General features: G+C 39.8%; 1 protein-coding gene across 2 annotated transcripts in view; it reads right to left on the minus strand.

Annotated features, from left to right (window-relative positions):
* osbpl10a (oxysterol binding protein-like 10a) overlaps positions 1-14,877 on the minus strand; it is a 98,185-nt gene extending 83,308 nt beyond the window's left edge. For both annotated transcript variants that reach the window (XM_082520996.1, XM_082520995.1), the window contains exon 1: positions 14,230-14,877. In XM_082520996.1, coding sequence (XP_082377122.1) covers positions 14,230-14,507 — 278 coding nt within the window. In that variant the 5' untranslated portion in view covers positions 14,508-14,877. The remainder of the gene's footprint in view (positions 1-14,229) is intronic.
* Positions 14,878-15,192: the final 315 nt, after the last annotated feature.

The raw sequence follows: 15,192 nt of genomic DNA on the forward strand, positions 1-15,192 counted from the left end.
ATATTAGCGCAGAACACCAAAGGATCATTTCTCTAATGACTAAAGAAAAAAAAAAAAAAAAATGTTCATTACCACAATAAACCAACATCTGCTGAACAGACACTGCTTTCCATTTATCATTACACCCTATTGATGTGTGATCCTCAAACATATGCTGGCTCCTAGTTAAGCAGAAAGTCATTCAAACTGTGCGACACGCAAACAGAAATGCTGCGAATCAATCTTTGTCAACTGACTAAACATTACGTTTGAAACATGACTCACACATGAGTCCAGTGAACTCAAAACTGTGCCTGTTTAAACTAAATAAAGTTGGTCAAGTCATGAAGTAATCTATTGATTTTTTTTTTTTGCTTGAGGGGTTATTTTTATTGACAAAAATGTTGATAGAAACAGTGAGGCCAGCAAGTGTTGCACAAATCAGATTTTCATTGTTGTTTTTCTGTCACATCTCTGCAGCTACACTGGGAAACTGGGTTTTCCATATATTTCCAGCCTCTTTCTTCCATTTGCATCATGGTCATTCTGATTGGTTCCCAGCTTTCAAGGAGGTGGGTCGTGACTAATACAAGCATGTCAGAGGGGGCAACAGAAGGAGGGGGGTGGGGGTGTATGAATGCATAAAAGCAGCAAATGAATGCAAAGAGCACCTTTTTGTTGAGACCCTGATGGACAGTGAATGGCAACCCTCCTTCCTGGATGCATTTTAGGCTTTTTTCATGCTGCCTGCATCTGTTCATTAATCTAAAAGAGCTCAAAACAAAGCAGTTTGAGTTTATGGCTGGAGGCACGGACACCAGGTCAAGCTCTAACTAACAAATGAAATGAGGGATGCTGAATAATGTAATGTTTTACAAGCTGCCTTAAAAAGATATTAAAATACTCGCACTTCAGGTGAGTCATGACAAAGTTTCCCTTGAAAGCAAAACAAGCATGTGTGTGACGTAACAAGCAAAGCACACTGACGCGAAGGCTGATTTAAAATCTTGAGATAAACTGGAGCAGCGTATTCAAAAACCACTGCTTTAACAGTGCATATATCATAATTTCCTAACTCATTAGCTGCTTGAGCTGCTAACTTCTCCATCCTTCACAGGATGCATTTTTCCCCATGAACCCTCTCAGCTCCAGCGAGCACACGGGGAACGCTGCCGTCTGAAAATTGATCCTTGCTCACAGTCTTGTCCCCTTCCATCAGGAGGGCTGGAGATTTATGCCGACCGCAGCCATCCAGGGAACAATCTGCCTGCATCACTTTATATCCAGGGCTGTCTTCGTCGGCCTCACGCGCTGCATGTTGAGCTCACAGCAGTGTATCAAGTCTTATCCCCTGTGCAGTCAGCAGAATGGAGGCATTCACTGTTGACCCCCTCCAGGCAGTCTTCGCTTGTCCAGCTAAACCACATTGCAGACTTTTGATATGATGAATGGCGCCAGAAAGCAAAGTCCGGGCTTTCGTGGGCTCTCTCTGCTGATAAGCCGATACCGACCTGCAGGGCCAGAGTCTTGGCCCACAGAGACCTTTTCGCCTTTGGACGCAAGAGGCTGCAGCAGCCCACCGACCAAATGAAAAGATGATTAGTTTGGCTGCAGTAAAATCTAAGACAGTAAATCTAATTTCCAACTAGTATCAAACTTGATTCATGAACAATATTTTACAGTACCTTAGTATCTAAAATGCAGGCTGTGCATATGGCTCACAATCTGTTATGTGGGCTTTTGTCACTTTCCAGTTGATAAATGAAACTGTAGGGCTTCAAAAGACACCCAACATCATGATTAAAAAAGAAAAAAGAAAGAAAAATGTGTCCTGGAAAAAACAGATTGGAAGGTGCTGAAAGAAATTTATGAGAATAAGGCTCACACAGAGTAGGGCTGAACGATTATGGAAAATAATCTAATTGCGATTTTTTGCCCCAATATTGCGATTGCGATGCGATATGCGATTATTTTTTAAGGTCTTTGTCTTCTGTATTATTAAACAAAGACAAGCAATACATCATATAGTATGGCCAATACTATATTACATTAATTTTAAACTGTTCTTTCCTGGAAGACAGACCTCTGTTATGATGACATGAGGTGATGCATGAATTGACTGACATTTTTATTTAACTTCTTCAATCACAACAGTATATTTGAACATACACAATAGTTTATTTTTAGCTTACAAACATCTGAGCATAAAGTGCTGACAAGGAACCCTGGTGTAAACGTTAAAATGAAAGTCAGTACAATGTGCAGATTGCAGAAATATACATAAAAAAAATCAGTGGCTTTACCACACTCAGTTTTTCGACATCTGTGAACTACTAGACAGTCATTCAATTAAAAAATAATATTAAATAAATAAAACTAATAAATAAAAAATACACACATCTTACTGATCTCTGCAGTCAGTAACATTACACATAAAGTGCAAACATAATAGCAATTGTATAAACACACACACAAACACGCCTTTAAAATTTAAAGGCGTGAAATTGGACGGTCTAGCCTTCTGATTAGCGTCACCGCTGTCTCGGTGGAGTTTAATAAACTCGGCCGTCTGCTTCTTGCTATCTAAAATATAACCAGACACTGGTGTAAATTCTCGACTGTCTCATACTTCTGTTTAATAAGTTTTCTGTTTGACGTTTAGTCAGCTGTGTGAAAACCAAGGAGGAACCCACCCGGGGGATTAATAAAGTTTTATTTTATCTAATCTAATAACTTTAATCTCAGCCAAACCGATTTACTCACGAACAAACAAAACACTGAAAAAAGCCCAACAATAACATTTTTAGGTTGTCTAAGTGACTTATATATTACGTTTAACCCGAGCAGCGAAACTCCGCGGTGATCTGAAAATGATGTGCCGGGAGTTGTGCCGTTCTCGGCCGCATCAGTAACCCTCGAGCTCCCGGCTAGCTGTCGAGCTGGTGGGTAGCAGACGCCTCTGAAAACGTCGAAGCACTTTTGCAAATATGGGATATCTTGATAAACCGAGCAGATATTTGATGTTTACACAACTACTTTCTCGCCTGAAAATATGTTAAAAGTTTATTTTGTGACCCAGAAAGATTAGTATGAGTAATTTTAAAACTTAGTAGCGGCCGCCATTGCTGGAAACTGGAGTTTGGCTGGGCCGCGCTATGAATTCTGGGATATGATAGTAATTTGGACAGCCTTCGGCACGTCGCTGTGACGTAATCGGTCTACAAATGCGGCCTCAGGAGGATGCAGCCCATGAATTTGGACATGTCCAGAGTATAATCGCAGCCTTTGCGGTTAGAAAATTGCACTTGATCATGTCGCGATATTATCGCAAATGCGATATATCGTTCAGCCCTAACACAGAGATACAACATGGGCACTAAATGCATGGTGACCAAGCAGAACAGGAAGTTGAATATGCTCAGTAATATGTGCTAATGCATGATGAATGTGAATGCCTTTGTTACTCAGTTTAGATATTACAGTACCCTGGGGTGGGATTCTTTGTTGGCAAAGACATTCAATACCTTTAATGGACAAATCAATTCACTCAATGCAATCATGAAACAAATCACCATCTGCAGTCGATTTTGTTATCCGCCCTTAAAATATCAGAGAACGTGTCATCACGTAGGGTTTTATTGCTTCTAAATATACCACAGCTGTTTATTTTAAACCTTTATACATACTTGAATTAGAATTCATGTTCAAACTTTCTATCTCTAGAAACCTGTACGTGCACTCAGGAGCAGACATCTGTAACAACATAGAGCCCGCTATAAATCACCACCATAACAATATTTGCACTTTAAAAAGAGCTTAGTCAAGCACATTTGTCCACATCAACAGAAACACTATCATTTCCTAATGGATTTAACAATTGTGCTGCAGGAAATGGCTTGTCAGCAGGATTTACATCTCCTCGCTGCTCTTTTGGCAGTTAATTCTCAAATATGCTTGGAGGGACGTCAGAGTAGTGAATCACACTGATTATTGGCAGGAAAAGGGGGATCAATAAGAGAGTGATTGGCAACTATCAGGGAGATTACATGCTGCTGGCATTTTATTTTCCTGTAACATCATGAGAAGATCTTGACACTGCTGTGGCCAAATAAATTATACTCAATCATTTCATTAGGTACACCTTGCTAGTACTGGTTAGGAGCCACTTTTGCTTTCAGAGATGCTTTGATTCTTTGTGGTACAGATTCAACAAGTTACTGGCAACATTTCTTAGAGATTTTGGTTCACATTGAGATGGTAGCATCACACTGTTGCTGCAGATTTGTTGGCTACATAACCATGATGAAAATCTCCTGTTTCACCACATCCCAAACATCCTCTACTCAAAGCACCACCCATAGTTGTTCATACCAAGCAGGATGGTTTCATGCTGTCATCAGAATCATCTTTTTTCCCATGTTATTTATGCCAAATTCTGATCCTCGTCCAAATGTCTCAGGACAAATCATGACTCATCAGAACCAGACAACGTTTTTCCAATTTCCCATTGTCCATTTTGATGAGGTCATTGTGAATTGTAGTTTTCTGTTCTTAGTTTGCGGGCGTGGCACCCAGTGTGGTCTTCTGCTGCTGTAGTCCATCTGCTTCAAGGTCCAAACCTTGCTTGAAGCAATCTATCCAAACCTCTCTAAAAATCACTAGATATATATATATTTTTTATTATTTCGGGATGATTGTGCAGGAAAATCCAATCCCAACAGATCAGTAGCTTCTGAAAAACTCGCACTAGCCCAGCTGGCAGCAACATCCATGCCACATTCAGTGACTCAAATCTCCTTTCCTCTCCTTTCTGATACTCAGTGTGACGTTGAGCAGGTCATCCTAACCATACCTAGATCCACAAATGCATGGACTTGATTTGCTGATAAATCATGTTTTAACATGCAACTAAATAGATGTATGTAATAAAGTAGCTGGTGAGTGTAAGCTCATCATTCACAATCTCTTAACTCTTGTTTGCTTCCACAAACGTATCATCATAATAAAACTTTACCATCTGACGTTTTTAAACATCTAAACATTTCAGGCTGTACTTTTTGACCAGCTGCCATATCAGGGACATGGAATAGTTTCACAAGTGGGGGCAATGAAACTATTAAAAGGCTTTGTTAAAACCAGATGTTATTTTAAGCATTCCTAAAAGTATACAAGAAAACTACACACAAGAAAACCAAACAAGATATGAAGGAAAGGGGAAATGCAAAATGCTAACTCATTTCCCTTTCCCCTGCACTCTAATATCAAAGCTGGCCTTACAAAAAACAGAAAATTAGAACAGAAACCCAAGAAACAGCAAAAAGACAGGAGATACAGCCATTAAACAGACAGAAATATATCAACATGAAGCCAAGCTAATGCCTGCAGTTTTCTTCCCCTTTTCAGACACAGAAACACCCACCAGAGCTGCACCACCCCGACTCACAGCTTTGATCAAAGAAGCACAGCAGAGCTCCTTTTCCACTGAGTGCAAGTGCAAAGAAATTATTTGTTCATCACAGTACATCCCCCACCCTGCAGAGCACTTACGAAGACATGGATATAACATCTACACAACGCTCACAGCTTCTTATACAGGAAGACGGTCTAAAATGGAAATTGAGAAAGAGCTATAAATGGTATGAATTGTGTGATTGGCACACACTTCATACATATGCCGATAACCAAATTACAAAGAATTAAGTTAGATATCTGCTCCATGGAATGATGAATGTTACAACTGATTTACAGCAGCAGAAGGTGACGTTGTTTTTCCATTTTTTTTAAAGTGTGTCGTCAACATTCGTCCCCCTGGAAACTAGCCGTGCGCTACAATCCACAATCAAAAGCTCACATTTCTACTTTTAAAATGACAAAAAGCATGTCCACTAGCGTGAAATGATCACACAGTAACCACTTGCAGGTAATGCATGACTTCAAAATGCAGACAGAAAAAGCTGCGAGAGGTAAACCAGGCCTCACAGATGGTACTTATGTGTCTGTAATAAATAAGCTGAGTATTTTCCTATCATTGCAGACATGCTAAATATGTTCCGAGTGTCTTTAAGTGGGAACACTTCACTGTGGCAAACTGACTGTTTAGTCTGAGAGGCCGGAGAATGCATAATGTCAACCTATTAATTCTCAAATGGACTCTCGTGGCTTCTAGGGCAGCATTAAGAAGGAGATGAGTTCTCGTATGTGTGTGTTTGTCTGCACATTCAAAGGCTTCCTGACCAATCAGACTTCTGCACCTTTAAGTTTTAGTCATAGTCTCATTTCTACACAGAGCTGTTTGAGAATTAAGACTTGATTTAAGGATTTTTATAATGATTGTGTTCTTTTTTTCCTCCCATCCACTATATTCTTTACCAACTATCCACTCCTTTTCAGCGTGATAAGGATATAAAAGGCTTTAAAATAGTTACTGATTTACAAGCCATAGTCAAGGTCAAATTTGTTTATACAGCACATTTAAAACAGCAAAATATAGGCCAATTCAACTTAACACTAAAATCCAGGAAAACAGAACACAATACACAACATTAAAAGACAAAAATTTATTAAAATAAAATAGGATTTAAAATCTGAGCCAAGCAGATGTGCAGAGTTAGATCATTCCATATATTTAGTGCAAACATTTATATTTTGATCACCTCTCTGTTTTAATCTCATTTGAGGAATGTGTTAGAGCAACTGGTTACATGACCTCAGAGTTGTTACAGGTGTGTGAATGTGAAGCAGCTCAGACAGATAGGAAGTCAATCTGCAAATGATTGACAAATCATCAGAAGCACAGAAAAAACATAAGCACACACAACTAGAATAAACTCTAAAAACCTGTTACCCTTTATTCTCTCTTCTAAATAAGTTTGACTGTGCTCTGTGTTTGTTACAAAACCTGTCTGACAACACTTCCTCTTATGCATGCGAACACAACATACACCGTGTATGATAATCAACTGTTGAATAACAAGCAGCTTGCAAACAACACTTCCTCTATTAATCTTTGTGACACTGTGCAAAGTTTGCATCTGGGACATACGAAGGATAGATGGCATATTAATGATCTCCTTCATATTCAGCCACACTTTTTGTCAGTGCATGTAAGGACTTTTGTTGATATTAAAATGATTGTGCTACTTGGTTTCCTTAAATATAAAAACATCCCAAAGTTATCTTAAATACACTTCAGAGAGGGAGACCATTCCAACTGTAACACAGTAATAATCAGGGTGTAGGCCTGTTGCCAGTCCACCTATTTTATAGCCTCATAAGTTTCCAACTAACTTTAGCATATTGGCCATCAACATATGAGAAGTTAACCCATAGATGATAATGAAACATTTTCTGGGCACTTTGTCAATATCGCAGTAGGTAATTAATTAGGAAGTTGGATCAGCTGTCGTCAGAGAAACTGGCCTTTTTTCCCTCCACTTTATTGTTTGACATTTAAACTCAGCATTCTTCCTCTGGCTGTATTGAAATTTCTTACCAGCATTGTATTGACGGGAAAGCAACACGCTATCTGAGGAACTATATCAAAGACCTTTGTATGCAAACACTGATAGCAACGTCAACGTCAGACATTGTCAGAGCGAACAAATGTTGTCAATAAATAAAATGTTTCAGTCGAGAAGTATGGACTTGCTTTGTAAGACAAAAATGTACATTTATTATTTCAAAATAAGCACTAAAAAGTTACCGCCGAGCATAGAAGCCAATTCATGCTGCCACTATGGGTTCAAAATGTAAAGAGTACCCAACCCTAACTCCCACAGCTGCAGTCAATTTAGAATCACCAGCTAACTTAAGATGCATATGTTTAGGTTGTGGGAGGAAACACACGCAGGCAGCTAGAGAAAACACTTTGAACCATGTGATTTTTCTTTCATTTTTTTGAGAAACATAACTGATCCTTTATAACTGAGGTCATCTGAGAGGAAACTAGAAATGCCTCGCCCTCTTTGGAGTGTAGAAGACGTGGCTTGTGATGTTTTTGTCTTTTCTTTTTCTTTCATGTGAGATTGTGTAACGATCGGTGGCGCTTGATAATTAAAAAAATTAAACAGAGGAGTAAGTACTGCTCTTGTGTGTTGACTTTTGCCTTTGCGTTTTTCACACGTATGACACAGATGCGTGTGCTTACGCTGGTGGGAGGAGCTTATGACAGAGACAAGACTTGCTGAAAGAAGGCTGTTTTTTCTTGGGGGTTTTTGGCTTTCCAGAATTCTGCAGTTTCAATGCTTATAATACTGAAACTCTTGTTAACAACCCCATCTGTTTATTGGTTTTGTATACACTGCCTTAGACCATTTATTCTTATTAACCACTTTTTTATGATACGCATTTCAATTAATCTCTACAGCACCTTCAGGCAAACTTTGAGCTCATTTGCTCTGTTGCACATTAAACTTCTTCCCTTCCAAAATCTTTCCTTTCATCAGTTCATCTGGGTATAAATGTGTCACTAGCTTTCCCATAATGGCACATTATTAAAGTCACACTGCCATTATTACAACAGTGTTATAATAAATGATTATTACTATATTACACTGACTGTGACTGTCATCAATGCTTAGGTTTAAAGGGTTTGAATCATTTACTATCCTTACAAGTATAGCACGCATTTCATATGTGCATATATAAACAAAACTGACTACTTAGCACATTTTCTTCACACAAACGCACACAGCACCTACTCAACATAACGGTACTTCACGCTGACACATGGCCGCCCACACAGTGGCAGAATTAGCTCCACTCAGGTCTCCTGCCCACCAAGACACGGCCTGCCAAACATGCACACACACACACACACACTTTGTGTTCCTCCACGTGATGAAACGTGACTGACAATGTAATTACTCAAACAATGTCTTCCACCGGGGCACGGCCTCTCCTCCTTCAAACGTTTCTATTTTTACGCTGCGGGCACTTACGGATATTAACTGTGAGCTGAACACAACCTGAGGAAGGATGGAGCATCTGATCGTCTTCCTTCACAGGTATAAAAGAAACGGGTCATTTTAAAATCTGGTCCGGCTGCAAAAAGCCTTTCATTTTTAACCTAGCTGATTTATATTTCTCTACAGGCCCCCTCCCATAGTAAACCTCTAATAATATATATATATAATATAAATCTTTATCCCAGGTGACAGCAAATGCTTTCCTGAGCTCAGAGAAAGATAGAGAACTACAGCATAGGGTGTAAAAATCACTTACTGTGAAGAAATATGAACAAAGGCTCAAAACACAACAGTGAACCCACCATTCAGTCCTGATTCATTTCAAAACTAAATAATCTTGAAATTAAATAAATAAATAAAACGTTGCTGTAGCAGAATGACATTTTTACTAAAGATATTCTAAAGAAATAATCTTGCTGGAATAGATTATTTTAAAAATAATTACATTGGCTGCAATGGTTTCTGCTTTAAAAGCTTTAAAACAAGCTAAAAATAGAAATACCATAAACAATAACAAAAGTAATGCTTTCTGACCTTCATGTTGACATATTATCAACATTACAGTTTTTCAGGGGTGGGGTGGGGGAGTTTGTTGTTTTTGTTTTGTTTTGCTTTAATGAAAGGACTACAAGTACTTCCAGTTAATTGTTTCAGTGTTCCTGGGTTTGTGACATATTGGCCTTTCACAGCACAACACATTAAAATAAGCCATCAAGGGTGAAAACTCCGGTCAATGCAAGATTTACAGAATAATTATGAATGTCAACCCATGGATCACCCATGTTTTCCTCTTCATGGGTGATCCAATCAAACTTAAGAGTGCAAAAGGTTTAACATGGCAGATTTCAATTGTACTTTAAGCACTCTTTGGATAACTCTGCAATTTAAGCTAAATATTAATATTTAATATTAAATCATCTCAAAATGCAATTGCATATAATGCTGTAAAAGAAAAAAAGAAGAAGAAAAAGAATAAATGAATATTCCACTACAGCAGATTCCTTTGAAAAACTGCTATCTGTTGGTGCATCCTCCAGTGAGTCACCCCTCTTTTACCCATACCTGCAAATCTCTGCACAGAGCTCACAGCAATCATGTTCATTTACTTTATTTACTGATATCTGCAGTAAAAGTTCAGAGTTTAAGAGTCAAGAAACGTGCCTGTAAGACCAAGTGTGGCTTCTCTGCCAGCAGCGACACCATTAGCTGCAAAGCCAACAAACCTAAGTGCACATAATAATTTCTTGATACTAAGAGTTTGCAACTGCAGGATGTCACAGACGGCAGCTGCAAAGCTGAACCACAGTTCAAGGATTTTAAACAACAAGTTGCAGATCCCACCTTTGTGGGGAATTCTCATGGAGACGATGCATAAGTGCTCCATATGACTGTTTCTATCATTTCTTTCTCCTGTAAAACTCCCCTTTTCATTGTCTCTGTTTTTTACACCGAAACAGGTGCCTGGTGACGCAATGAAATGTGGGAATGGATCAGATCCTGATCATCCCCTTCGCAGTGTTATCTCTACAGTCACAGAAGCACAAGTACTGAAAGTGAAAGTCGATTTGCTCCTGGTAGATTGCACCGTGTTCCACACCATCCATAAACGGACTCCCTACATCCAGAAGATTACATTTCCCTGAGAACATTAAGACAGTGTCTGCTGATTTGTTCTTACTTCAGCATGGTGTTTACAGTGCTTACATTTATTAGAGCACCACACAATGTAAGGTTCATGTCACAGCTGCCATAAATTAAAAGCACTGGTAATTACCAAAATATTTTTTTATGTTTCTGTAATGGTTAATCCACCAGCATGCACAAGCTCTTTAATCCAAATGACAGTTTTAATGCTAAAATATAGTTATTGTTGTTATCCATGAATTTTCTAATTTACTGTTTGACAAAAACAAAAGCATAAAAAAAAGGCATGCACAGCATTCTTTTTTGGATTAGACACTAAATTAAAGTTATTTACTTCCATTCATGAGCAGAAAAATTTGTCTTACTAGTTGAATGTTGCACTTGATTAATTTCTGGATTCTCAGTGACAACTTTCGTCTTTTATTAAGAGAGTGCACTAAAATTCCTAAATCCACATCCAGAACTCTAAAACTTTATTACTTCTAGCCCCAGCTCTGGAAACACATTCTTAATTTAAAGTTATCCTACAAGCAAACAGAGGATCAAACAGTCCTTCTTGGTAGTGATAATAAGATGACTCCAGGAATCACCTTAATTCACTTATATAGCTTTAACTGAATTTCAGGTAGAGATAATCATCACTGCTTTGATTAGTCACATCGTGGCAGTGTTCTGTACGTGAAAAAAACAAAAACAGAGCAAAGCAAAGTCTGATTGCTAAACTCTTTTCCTCCTTCAAGAGCCAAAAAATACAATTTAAAAATTATGAATTTGAATTCAAATGAAACTACTTTGTACATTTTGTCATCATTACTAATGTTAGGGCTATGAGCAGTAGCAATAAGCCTACTGACCCATGTTAGTATAGTTTCAAAGACAATCTAAATGGAAACTAAAAGCCATCTCAGCTCCAGGCTATGTTTTCAAGATGTTTTAGTCGCTGCTCCCCGTCTGTGCTGAAACACTCTTTCAGCTTGAGGTCTTGGCGCTTGCTCAAGTCAATGAAGTTAAAGGATTCTCTCCTGCGAAGCTACACCTTTACCCTATAGGCACTTTGAAATTGACACTGGACAGGCAGCATCACCACAAAGGCCAAACCAATTTGGTAATGCCCTTTCGTCTGTACAAAGATCAGAAATCAGCACACCCGTGCACATGGCAGACCGTACTATTTGATTAAAACGCGCGTCACAGGCTACATGTGACAAATCCCACGAGAACATCACGCACATTTAAGGCTTCCTTTAATCAGTGCCACCTCGCTTTGATCGCTCTGAAATGAAGGTTTGTCTCGCTGTCCCACAAGTGTTCCTGCGGGTACGTATCAAGATGCAGTTCGTTGCATCGTCTGTCAGTTTGATGGGAGAGCAGGGACGAGTCAGTCTTTCCTCCGCCTTCCTACACCGCCCCTCAACACAAACAAACCCCACACAACGTGAGCTTCCCTCTCCTCTGCAGCAGTGCCACTGTACACAATGGGATGCTCCAAGTCGCTTAGTTCTTCTTTACCCACACACAAAACTAATTGCACTGCCAAACGCAGAGATCCTGCATAATTCATGTTAGCTGTTCAGACCGCGGGGGGAAGAAAAACAAGAATGAAAAGAAAGTCCAACCCAGGGGAAGATGTTTCACATGTGACTCACATTGACTTAAAATTAAAAACACAGCTTCTCATAAAAACCTCTCTCTGTATTTGTCTGTGTCTGAGATGAGGAAATCGGACAGGGCGGCGTGATGGCATATAAATTCTGGATGAGGTACAGGCACTTTTTGAGAATTGCACTGCTGTGAAGATGTTATATACTTCATTACAAGAGTGCCTGCACTGATTCAGGAGCAGCGGAATTACAGATTGTCACAGTATATGGGAATAATATCAGTACAGATCAGCAACTGCAAAAACCTGTACAGACGGGCAGGCGTAAGTGCACAGTGTGTCCACAGTTTCAGGAAACACAAACACTTTGTGGCAGCAGGGTCTCATTCTTGCGCGTTAGCCACTTTTCATTGTCCTTTCTAATCTTTTTTAATGTCAGCAAGACTTCATTTTGTCCACCTTGACCTTTGTGTTATCCACATTTTATTAGCCAAACACCAGTTGGTTAAAACAAAGTAACAATGATTGTTAGTTAGTCGTTTGGCACTTTCCCGTTAATCAAACTGCATGATATCTGATTGGCTTCAGTTTCAGTCCTATTCAGTTGTAGTGAAGGCCACAGAGCTGCTAAAGGTGGAGACCTGCACAAGCTGGAGGAAAATACTAGAAACTATGGCTGAATTAATTCGATTTTTCTGGGGAAAATAAATAAGAGTGTGCTGATGGCGTTGTGCTACCTGGTATAGCGTGTCGTCTATTAATGTGAAGGTCGGTTGTTTGACCCCTGGCACCAACCTGCATGTCAAAGTATTGTTGGGTAAGATACCGAAGCCCAGTTTTCCCCTGACCCAATGTTAGGTTAAAGTGCTTAGTCATAGAAAAGCACTTGTATAAATGATTTAATAGGTGAATGACACTTTCAGTTGTCAAATTGAGAAGAAAAACACTATCTAAGCACCTTTTATTAGTTAGTTTAGTAGCCGTTTCTCTTATAACTGGATGTGTAGTGGCAAAAGTTTAAGAACCACTGCTGTAATCAGTCGTGTTGTTTGAAGCGCACTTATAACATGTAATAAAAATGAAGGCTAATGTTTACCGCCAACTTAACCATTCAGTACTCTGCCACAACATAAGGATGGCTCCCTATGTTATGTCATGCTGAGAAGAGGCCCTGATACAAACTCATGAAACACTGAAGACACTTCATCTCTCAGCTGGCTTGGGAATGCCTTGGGTTCCCCTCCAGAAGAGATGGAAGAGTATCTCTGCTCAGATTGCTGCCCCCACAACCCAGACCCACATAAGTAGCAGAAAACAGATGGATGGCTAACTTTTTTTTTTTTTTTAAATAAACCAATATCTTTAATGAGATCGATAGTTAAGAATTTAAGAGGGCTATTTTAAAGGGGGAACAATTAATCCAGTAGCTCTAAAATGTATTGACAGATGATGAATCAGCACCAACTTTGACAAATGATTAATTACTTTGGCATTTTCCAATTCCATCATTGTTTTCAGTTGAGTAATCTCTAATCCTAATTTAATTTATACATTTTTTAAATTATTGCTCAAGTGTTCCAAAATAGTTTAAAACTTTTACTCTGAGTTCTGAGAATGCAAGTTAGGAAACCAGGCTTTCAAAACCCCCAAAGATATTAACTTTATTATAAGAACAGACCAAGAAAAGCAGCAAATCTGATGTTTCTGAAAATACTTTAGCAATTAATATAATAACATAATATACTGGAAATTACAAGAATTTTAGAGGATTATTATTATAAGTATTATTTAATGACAGTTTTTGTTTTCTAACATTTCTTTGGCCCATTATATAAGTCAGCCCATGAAGACAGCGATCAAACAAACTAATTCATCAGCAGGCGTCCAGACTTGTGTGATTTTGAACCCCCTCCCCCTCGCAGTGACTTGGTGGTAAAAGTGCAACGTGGACGGGGCAAATAACAACACGAAGCCTCACCTGGGGCATGAACCGAAACTAAATCATGTGTCAAACGTCCCCGACCCCATCCACGTGCTTACCTGTTCTGCCAGCCTTGGATCAGGTTGGTGTATTTGCTCAGGACTCCTTCCAGCTGCCTCTTGCGCGCCTGCTGCTGTTGCTGCAAATTCATGCTGTTCCCCAGCACAGTTGCCCGACTGCCTCCCGCTACAGCCGAGCCTCCCAGGGAGCCGGAGCCGGGGCTGTGCGACCCGGGCCGCCCACCGGGCTTCCTCGATGATGAGCTCCCGCGGAGGTCCGCGGAGGAAGAGTTTGTTTTGTTGGTCCCGGGATGCGGACTGCAGAGCGTCTTGTCCATCCTGGCGACGGGACGGCACACAGCAGGAGGAGGAGCAGGAAGAGAGGGGAGGAGGGAAAGGAATGGACCAGAAGCAGCAGCAGAAGAGATTTTTAGCAAAGCATAAGTGCTAAACGGGGTTGTGTTTGTCTGCTAAACTAAAGCAGAGGCAGTGGATGTGCAGAAACTGCGCTGCGCGGCGGCTTTATGCGTTCCTCGGTGCGTGACACAGCTGACATATTCCTCGATGGTGTTTGAGTCCCGCTCTGTCCTCTGCAGTGTGTGGCAATGTGGGTCTCATCCACCGTTTTTCTGGTAGGAAGGACAGCAGAGCGCAGACACTCCCACTCTACTCTAGACCTGCCCCCGGATATTACCTACTATGCACTCTCCTATGAAACGTATCGTCAGACACCCCCCCCCCACTCCGTCCAAAAAAAAAAAAAATTGGAAAGGGCAGGAAAAGCCTCACATGACACATATTTAAGCTGATACGCATGACTTTTTTTGTGAACAGTGACAGCTCACTATGTGCATGTATGCATGCCTAAACTACAATAATTGTGGATGAATAAAAACACAACTATACTGACGGAATGTTATAGGAAAGAAAATCCCCCTAAAGTCCCTAAAGCTTCACTATAGGCGCACTTTAGGGGGACTTCTGTGGAGATAGTCTGTCTAAATATAAAACAATGTGTGTTGG

This window comes from Aulonocara stuartgranti, assembly GCF_965226115.1.
Source record: "Aulonocara stuartgranti genome assembly, chromosome: 22".
In the NCBI taxonomy this organism is placed as follows: domain Eukaryota; kingdom Metazoa; phylum Chordata; class Actinopteri; order Cichliformes; family Cichlidae; genus Aulonocara; species Aulonocara stuartgranti.